General features: G+C 36.2%; 1 protein-coding gene across 1 annotated transcript; it reads right to left on the reverse strand.

The window, feature by feature from the left end:
• Window positions 1-434: 434 nt before the first annotated feature.
• LOC125080055 (40S ribosomal protein S8-like) lies at window positions 435-1,124 on the reverse strand. The gene has a single exon (XM_047693871.1). It carries the CDS (start codon window positions 1,095-1,097, stop codon window positions 471-473), a length of 627 nt encoding a protein of 208 aa, XP_047549827.1. The 5' UTR covers window positions 1,098-1,124; the 3' UTR covers window positions 435-470.
• Window positions 1,125-10,486: the final 9,362 nt, after the last annotated feature.

Below are 10,486 nucleotides of genomic sequence, written 5' to 3' on the forward strand. Positions count from 1 at the left end.
TGCTCATAACAAGTGCCCTCCTTAATGCCCATCACCCAATTACCCCATCCTCCCACCTACCTCCCATCCTGCAATCTTCAGATTGTTTCCTGTAGGAAACAGGAAAGAGTCTCTTATGATTTGCCTCTCTCTCTCTTTATATCTTATTTATCCTTCCCTTTCCCTACATTCAACCATTTTGTTTCTTAAATTCCATATATGAGTGAAATCATGTGGTATTTGTCTTTCTCTGACTCTTTTTGCTTAGTGTAATACCCTCTAGTTCCAACAATGTCATTGCAGATGGCAAGATTTCATTCCTTTTGATGGCTAAGTGATATTCTATTGTGCATATGCACATATATATATATATATATATATATATATATATATATATACACACATATATACACACATATACAGATATAAACTTTTTTTTTTTTTTTTTTTGGACAATAAACACCTTTATTACATGACCAAAGGTGGAAGATTTATTTGCCTTTCCGGGCTTTGATTTTCCTCAGATAGAACTCTAGCTCCTTGCCCTCTAGGACGTAGCCATCTGCTCGGCCACACTGGCCTGGTCGTGAAGCGATGCATGCAAGAAGCTTGCCCAGCTGTAATTGCTCCTCCAGAAGACTGCTGATTTTGGCATTCTTTTTCCTTTCATCATACTTCTTCTGAATTTTCTTTGATCGTTTTTTGTTTAAAATCTCTTCCTCCTCGGGCGTGAGCTTGGCCCCCTTCTTGCGGCCCAGGGGCAGTGCATAGTGGGACTCGTACCACTGTCGGTACGGTGTGCTGTCAATGAGCACAATACAGTTCTTCACCAGGGTCTTGGTGCGGACCAGTTCGTTGTTGGATGCATTGTAGACAACGTCAATAATCCTCGTTTTGCGCGTACAACACTCAGAGCCCCAGGAGAAGTTCCCCACATCTAGCCTCAAGGCACGGTACTTCTTATTGCCTCCCCGGACTCGGACTGTGTGTATGCGGCGGGGGCCGATCTTGGTGTTGGCAGCGGGGCGTCCCAGCTCATACTTCCGCTTCTTGTGGTAGGGCTTTCTCTTGCCCCCGGTCTTGCGGCGCTTGTGCCAGTTGTCCAGAGAGATTCCCATCACTCCCGGCACTGGCTGCGATAGAGAAAAACAGATATAAACATACACACACACACACACACACACACACACACACACATATATATATATATATATATATATATATATATATATATGCATATGCACATATATATGCCACCTCTTCCTTATCCATCTGTCAATGGGCATCTGGGATCTTTCCATATTTTGGATATTACGGACATTGCTGCTATAAACATTGGGGTGCATATGCACCTTTGGACCACTATTTTTATACTCTTTGGATAAATACTTAGAAGTACAATTGTTGGGTCATAACATAGTTCTATTTTTAATTTTTTGAGGAGCTTCCATACTGTTTTCCAGAGTGGTTGCCACAGTTTCTATTCCCACCAATAGTGTAAGAGGGTTACTCTTTCTGTGCATCCTCACCAACATCTGTTGTTTCCTGAATTGTTAATTTTAGCCATTCTGACTGGTATGAGGTGATATTTCACTGTGGTTTTGTTTTGTATTTCACTGATGCTGAGTGATATGGAGCAGATTTTCATGGATCTGTTAGCCATTTGTATGTCTTCTTTGGAGAAGTTCTGTTCATGTGTTCTCCCATTTCTTTTTCCCTTTCTTTCTTTTTTTTTTTTTTTTTTTTTTTTTGGATTTTATTTTTCAGAGAAAGAGAGTACAAGTAGGGGGAGTGGCAGACAAAGCAGGCAGAGGGAGAAACTCACTCCCTGATGAACAGGGAGTACAATGTAGGACTCAATCCCAGGACCCTGGGATCATGACCTGAGCCAAAGGCAGATGCTTAACTGACTGAGCCACTCAGGCATCCCAGTCTTCTCCCATTTCTCGACTGGATTTTTTTTTTTGGATGTTGGTTTTATAAGTTCTTTATAGGTCTTTGATACTAGCCCTTTATATATTTGCAAATATCTTCCCCATTCCATAGGTTGCCTTTTAGTTTGTTGATTGTGTCTTTGCTGTGCAAGAGGTTTTATTTATACTGATGAAGTCCCAATAGTTTATTTTTACTTTTGTTTCCCTTGCCTTTAGAAACATGGTTAGCAAGAATTTGATACAGCTAAAGTTAAAGATGTTTCTGTTTGTGTTCTCCTCTAGGATTTTTTTTTTTTAAGATTTTATTTATTTATTTGACAGAGAGAGATCACAAGTAGGCAGAGAGGCAGGCAGAGGGAGAGAGAGAGAGAAAGGGAAGCAGGCTCCCTGCTGAGCAGAGAGCCCGATGTGGGACTCGATCCCAGGACCCTGAGATCATGACCTGAGCCGAAGGCAGCGGTTTAACCCACTGAGCCACCCAGGCGCCCCTCCTCTAGGATTTTGATGGGTTCCTGTCTCACATTTATGTCTTTCATCCATTTTGAGTTTATCTTTGTGTATGTTGTAAAAGAATGGTCCAGTTTCATTCTTCTGCACATGGCTGTCCCATTTTCACAAGAACATTTGTTGGATATACTTTCCCAACCTCATTTGTTGGATATTCTTTCCTGCAAAGATTAGTTGACCACAGAGTTGAGGGTCCCTTTCTGAGTTTTCTATTCTGTTCCATTGATCTATGTGCCTGCTTTTGTGCCAGTGCCATACTGTCTTGATGATTATCATTTTGCAATACAGTTGAAGTCTGGAATTGTGATACCTCTAGCTTTGGTTTTTCTTTTTCAACATTACTTTGGCTATTTGGGGTCTTTTCTGGTTCCATACATATTTTAGGATTGTTCCAGGTCTGTGAAAAATGCTGATGGTATTTTTATAGGGGTTGCATTGAATGTGTAAATTGCTTTTGGTGATGGTGGACAATTTTCTAAAGGAACTTGTGTTTTCTTTTTAGCCTTCAGGTGTATAGGTTACTAGCAGATTACCATAGTCCTGTTCAGATTTGATTTTAGGCTTTGTGAACCTGTCTACTTAAATTTTGCCCTTATATATAGGACATGGTCTTCACTTCTAGACTATGGCACTAAGTGTCACATTAATCCTACGCTAGTGTCAACTGAGAAATCCTAAAGTGTTTGCAAATGTCTCTCATTTCAGGAATGACTGAACTGTAATTTCTGTCTCCTCAGTACCATGTGGCTACTAAGATTGACTATTAAGCCTCTCTATTGTTGTTTATTTCTGGGTTATTTTGAGTCTTGTTCTTTATATAATTTAATAAAAATTATTATATATATTACACACTTTAAATAGAATTTATAATCACAACGAGTTGATTATAATGATCGTATGCTTTTAGTTGTACTATAACTTTGCCAATATAGAAATTCTGAGTTAAAATACATAGTTTTAAATGTTGTTACTGATATATAATTTTACACAAGTTGTTTTTTTCTCCTACAAGCAATATATAATTATTGTTTTCCTGCATTTTCCCCAGAAGATAATATAATTAACATTTTAAAATTTCAACAGACTGAAGTGGATTAAATCTCAATGTTGATTTGATTAATATTTTCAGTTATAATTAACATCTTTCTAAAGATTTTTTGCCATTTGTCTTCCCTTTTTAAAAAAAAATAATTTTTTAATTAACATATAATGTATTATTAGCCCAAGGGGTACAGGTCTGTAAATTGCCAGGTTTACACACTTCACAGCACTCACCATAGTACATACCTTCCCCAATGTCCATAACCCCATCACCTTCTCCCTACCCCCCTCCCCATTGCAACCCTCAGTTTGTTTTGTGAGATTGACTCCCTTATGGTTTGTCTCCCTCCTGATCCCATCTTGTTTCATTTATTCTTTTCCTACCCCCCAAACCCTGCATGTTCCATCTCCACTTCCTCATATCAGGGAGATCATATAATAATTGTCTTTCTCTGATTGACTTATTTTGCTAAGCATAATACCCTCTAGTTACATCCACGTAATTGCAAATGGCAAGATTTCATTTCTTTTGATGGCTGCATAGTATTCCATTGTATATATATACCACATCTTCTTTATCCATTCATCTGTTGATGGACATCTAGGTTCTTTCCATAGTGTGCTATTTTGGACATTGTTGCTATAAACATTTGGGTGCACATGCCCCTTCAGATCACTACATTTGTATCTAGGGTAAATACCCAGTAGTGCAATTGCTGGGTTGTAGGGTAGCTCTATTGTCAACTTTTTGGGGAAGCTCCATGGTGTTTTCCAGAGTGGCTGCACCAGCTTGCATTCCCACCAACGGTGTAGGAGGGTTCCCCTTTGTCTTCCCTTTTTTGTGTATATTTTTTATTTCTATTTTTTTTACATTAAATAATATTATTTATCTTGTTAATAATTCTTATAGGATCTCTGTAAAGAGAGGAATATTAAGGCTTTTTTAACAATTTCTTAAATCTTATTTTTATTTTCATTGTGAATTAATAATCTTTCTATTCAAAATTTATGCAATTATCTATCAGTGTTATCTTTTATAGCATCTGGATTTATTGTTTAATAAAGGTCCCCTTACCTTTTATGCTATATAAATATTTCCTTAAATTTGTTATTCTTTAGTTTGGCTTTTTATATTTATATTTCAATCCTTCTGAAATCTGTTACTTTATTCTGCAAAGAGGATATTTAATGTTTTCACTTTAAGATGTAGAGCTATTTATGCTAAGATCACAATTAAATAAATTGATTTTTCCACAATACTTAGAGTTGTATCTATATTGCAACTTATTTCCTGATTTTTGTTTTTGTTCTGCTTTGTTTTTGGTCTTTGCTTTTGCTAAGAACAGTGTTTTGATTTCAGTAACTAACATAATAAATTTTACATATAATAGGGCACTTATTTGTATCTTTTCTTCAATAAGTTTCTTGGAAATATAAATTTTCCTATATATGTAAAAAAATCTTCACACTTTCTTTTGACAATTTTGATTTTTGAATAGAGTCACATTAAATTAAGCCTCTCAATTGCTGTTTTATTCTGTTTACTTGTGACCTCACCTAATATAATAAATATAATATAATATAATATAATAAATATAATAATATAGTTTAGAAGTGAGCAGTTGGAAGGGATGACTTGAATGTAGATTTTTGTTTTTTTGTGACCAGAAATCTAATATTAATATGTATTAACTAACATTAGTATGTACTAAGAGAATTTTTTTATATTGTCTTATAAATCAGGAATACTGTATAGACATCATTTAGTCTTTCTATTTATTCAGGTTAATTTATTTAAAATATTTAATAACTCATTTTTAATTTATTACAAGGTACATTATAATTTCATAACTATTGTCAGCAAAGTATTAATATGCATATTTCAATGGTTTTTAGAATTTAAAAAAGCACATAAAATAGTTTTCTTTTAGATAGTTATAAGATTTTCTTAGTATTTATTATGTATTTTATAGTTCATTTTAACTATAAAATAACTTACAATTAGTAGTATTTGTCATTTTGTTTACAATAATTATGTGTCATGTTGGTTTTTTTAATTGCATTAGCTTATTTACAATGCTGAATAATTAGTCAGATGGTGGTATTCCAGTATTTCCCCTCATTTTAGTGAGAATGGTCTTGGCATTTCTATAGTTAATATGATGTTCATTGCTTGTTTTACTATAGTAAAAATTGTCCATCATATCTAGGTAATTACTTTTCTGTGATTAAACTAGAATTTGTTTTAAGAATGGCTCCTGAATATATGAATTCTCCCGTAGGTATATTTTAGTATAATCACATGTTAATTTTCTTCTTTACTATGTAAATTCAGTAGAGTTTGATTTTTAAAAACCATCAAAACTATTCATATATCCAGAATTATAAAAATAATTTTCCCTTAATGAAAAAATACATGATTTTTAATATGCTTTTAAAATGGGCTTATATGGGGCGCCTGGGTTGCTCAACGGGTTAAGCCGCTGCCTTCGGCTCAGGTCATGATCTCAGGGTCCTGGGATCGAGCCCCGCATCAGGCTCTCTGCTCAGCAGAGAACCTGCTTCCTCCTCTCTCTCTGCCTGCCTCTCTGCCTGCTTGTGATCTCTCTCTGTCAAATAAATAAATAAAAAATCTTTAAAATGGGCTTATACTATATTTAATATTTTTATAATCTACTTTTTTATGATTTATTTTTTTGAGAGAGAGGGAGAGAGAATATGAGTGGGGGAAGGGCATAGGGAAGAATGAATTTTAAACAGCCCTTTGAGTTGAGAGCCCAATGTGGGGCTCGATCTCACAACTTTGAGATCATGACCTGAACCGAAATCAAGAGTCAGATGTTTAACCAACTGAGCTGTCCTGGCACTTCTATAATCTAGTTTTCTATTTAACAATGTACTGTAGTTATCTTTCTTGCTTATAAATATAGTTTTATATTACCATACAGATGACAGCAAAATATAGTATTACATGGATAAATACCATAATGTGTCATGATGGACTTTTAGGTTTTTTGTGTGTTTTTCTTAAATTATTTTAATTAACATATAATGTATTATTTGCCACAGGGGTACAGGTCTGTGAATCATCAGGCTTATACATTTCACAACACTCACCATACCACATAGCCTCCCCAATGTTCATAACCCAGCCACCCTCTCCCTACCCCCCAACCCCCAGAAACTCTGTTTGTTTTATAAGATTGAGTCCCTTATGATTTTTCTCCCTCCCAATCCCATCTTGCTTCATTTTTTTCCTTCCCTACTCTCCAGAATACCCTTCCTTGCCTCTCAAATTCCTTGTCTAACTTATCTGCTATAAGTATTGCCACCCCAGCTTTCTTTCGATGCCCATTAGCATGGTTAAATGGTTTTCTACCTCCTCACTTTAAATCTGGAGGTGCATTTGGGTCTAAAATTAGTTTCTTGCAGACAGTACACTGATGGGTCTTCTTCTTTTTAAATCCATTCTGATATCCTGTGTCTTTTGATTGGGGCATTTAGCCCATTTACATTCAGGGTAACTACAGAAAGATATGAATTTAGTGCCATTGTTTTGCTTATAAGGTGACTATCACTGTATATAGTCTCTGTTCCTTTCTGGTCTATTACTTTTAGCCCCTCTCTTCACTTAGATTTTAGTTCTTTTATTTCTCCAGAAAGGGACATTGTTTCTCCAGAAAGGGATTCTCTAATATCTTCCATGCCTTTTAACCCCAGCTAGCACATTGATAATTGTCATTCTGAACTCTAGTCCTGACGTCTTACCAATGTCCATATTTATTGGGTCCCTAGCCATTGATTGCTACTGCCTCTTGCTCTTCTTTTTTTGTCGTGAGTTTTTCCAGTTTGTCATTTTATCCAGTAAGAATATATGAATGCAACAATAAAATACTAAAAATATGACAAAGTCCCCAGAAATATATATGCTAACCAAATCAGAAGAGATCTGAAACTGGGGTGAGAATAAAGGGGAAAAAATAAAAATAAAACAATTAAATATATATATATATATTAGACTGGTGACTAGAACAAATCCACCCACTTGCTTTTAGGTGTATTCTGGTCTTTTAGAAGAAACTACCTTCCAAAATTTTAAAGAAGGAAAAGCTTATATATATATACAAAATAAGGGTAAACCCAATGAAGGGATGGAGTATGACTGCAAAGATGAAAATTAAAAAAAAAAAGATTTTATGAAAGGAATTGATAAGGTAAGTTGTTGAAAAATGAAAAAAAAAAAAAAGAGGAGTAAATGTGATCAGGGTGGAGACTAGAACAAAGCCATACACTAGATTTAGGGTATATTTTGCTCCATTAGATGAAATTGTATCCCAAAGTTTAAAGAAAAAATGCCTATATGTATACAAAAATACAGTTAAATACAATGAAGGGATAAAATATAACTATAACAATGAATATTTAAAATGATTTTTAAAAATGTATTGTTAAGATAAAATAGTTAAAAAACATTAAAAGAGGAAAAAGGAAAATTTAAAAAAATAAGATAAAAAATAAAGTTAAAAAATGTAAAGGATCATGGAAAAAAAGCCATGATTTCTATGTGTTGCCTTCCCCTAGCTCTGGAGTTCTGCAGGTCTCATTGATTGTTCTGCAGTTCTCATTGATTGTCTTGGCTGCATGTTCTTGCTAATTTTCTGGGGGAGGTGCTTGTTGCAGTGTTTCTCAAATGTATTTGCCTGAGGCGGAATTACACCACCTTTGCCATGGGCCAGGCTGAGTAATCTGCTTGGGTTTGCTCTCCGGAGTTTTTGTTCCCTGAATGCTTTCTGTAGAGTGTTGGAAGACAAGAGTAAAAATGGTAGCCTCTCAATCTCCAGCTGCATGGGAAGTGAAAGCTCAGGGCCCCTTTCCTTAATGCATCCTCAGAGAAAAGCAGTCAATCCCTCCCATCTCCCTGGTTTCCTGCCACAATCTGAGCTCACTCAGTCTGTGACTGAGCATTTCTATCTCTGTTGCACGGCCCTGTTTGGAATCTCCAAACTCAGCAGATTCCTGCTGCTTGCTCCTGTGCCACTCCTCCTGGAGGAAGAAGGAGGGGGATCTCTCTGGATCTGCCACTTGTGTGGTCCCTGCTTGAAGAGCAGTGGCCTGGTTGTGCCTTTGATCATGGTTTAAGGTAATCCTGAGCTGAGAGCTACTCACTCCTCTGCTCCATCTCTGTTGTCAGCTTCCCCTCTCTGATACCCAGAAGCTCTGCCACACTCAGGCACCCCCATCTTTCTGTGACCCATGGGTTCTGAAATCACACTGTTCCTGCAAGGGTTCCACCCCCACTTAGCCTCTGGAGCAAGATCCCTCAGTGTAGCTGACTTCTAAAAGTTCTGATTTTGTGCTCCACTGCTCCACTGCTTACTGGGGGTCAGCCCCTCCCCTGTGGTTTATCTTCCCGTTGCTTTGGATACACTTCTCCACACATCCTACCTCCTGAAAATTGGTTGATTTTCTGTTCCTAGAATTGCTGCTCTTTTTCTCTTCTATCTCCTGTTGAGTTTGTAAGTGTTTGGAATGGTTTGATAACTATCTAGCTGAACTCCTATTACTATTTCAGTCTCCTACTCCTCTGCCATCTTGCTTCCTCCTGGTTGTTTGTGTTTTTAATTATTAAACACATTTAAAAAAAGATTTATTATATTTGAGAAATAGTGTGCACAAGTGAAGGGTTGAGACAGAGGGAGGGGAAGAGAAAGAATCTCAGGCAGACTCTCTACTGAGTGAGTAGCATGAAGTGAGGCTTGATCCCAGGACCCTGAGATCATAACCTGAGCTGAAATCAAGAGTTGGACATTCAATTAACTGAACCACCCAGGCATTTCTTAAACACATTTTTTTAAGAAAAGATTTATTTATTTGACAAAGACAGAGAAAATACAAGCAGGTGGAGCATCAGTGCGAGGGGAGAAGCAGGCTCTCCACTGAGCAAGGAGCATGATGTGGGTTTCAATTCCAGGACCCTGGGATCATGACCTGAGTCAAAGTCAGATACTTAACTGACTGAGTCACCCAGGCACCCATTAAACACATTGTTTAAAAAATACATTATTCAAAGATGTTTTAAACAACCATGCAACCTGAGCTTTACAAGGTAAGATTTAACTGATTTAGAGAGAAAACTTATTCACATTCACACAATATTTAATTTCTTTTTTCTTTCCTCAATCATAGCATATGTAATTTTATTGTCAGTATTTCACAACTTTGCAAATTTCCTACCTTTTTCTAATGTCTAAGAAGTAGTGTATGGCTACTCTTTTCCTTAGAACATTTTATAATCATACATGTTGGTTGGGTTTGAGATAGTAGGATTTCCATGTATTCTTGTCCTTAACAGAAGGGAATTGAAGGGCCATTAGGGAGGAGGAATAAGAGGAAAAACTCATGTGTGAAGTGTAATGATGTGAGGTCACCATCAAAAAATCATCCATCCTTAGGAGAGTTCATCCTCTTAGAAATTGTTTTTATCTTAATTTAATTTTATTTTTTCCAAGTGTTCCAAGATTCTTGTTTATGCACCACACCCAGTGCTCCATACAATACGTGCCCTCTTTAATACCCACCACCAGGCTCACATACTGTCTTTATCTTAGATGGTCATCTTGGTCCTTCACTTGTCCAGATTGCTTTATGGAGTCATTTCTAGAACAAGTGAAGAGTTAGGTAGTTAAAAGATAATATGAAACTTTGTAGAAAAAAATTTATAACTTCTGAAATAAACTGAAGATAATAGTCAATGAACACCATGATTATAAAAACAAAAACTATTTCATTAAAATTATATGCTTTTTCAAAAACACTCTGTCTTTCTCTGCATTGTGGAAAGGGTCTAGCCTTTGAAATCACAAGACCTAGTGTCATTGTTATAGATATATAGGTACAACACCTAAACTTTCTGAAGTTCAGTTGCTGAAATTATAAAAATGGAGGTAATAGTACTTACCTTGCAAGATAAATGTAAAAACTACAGAATGCATGTGGGATGTTCTTTGCATAGTATGGGGCACTCT

Source organism: Lutra lutra, chromosome 10 (genome assembly GCF_902655055.1).
Source record: "Lutra lutra chromosome 10, mLutLut1.2, whole genome shotgun sequence".
Classification (NCBI taxonomy): Eukaryota; Metazoa; Chordata; class Mammalia; order Carnivora; family Mustelidae; genus Lutra; species Lutra lutra.

Coding starts and splice junctions, on each gene's coding strand:
- LOC125080055 (XM_047693871.1), bottom strand. CDS start 1,097: ATGGGAATCTCTCTGGACAACTGGCACAAGCGCCGCAAGACCGGGGGC.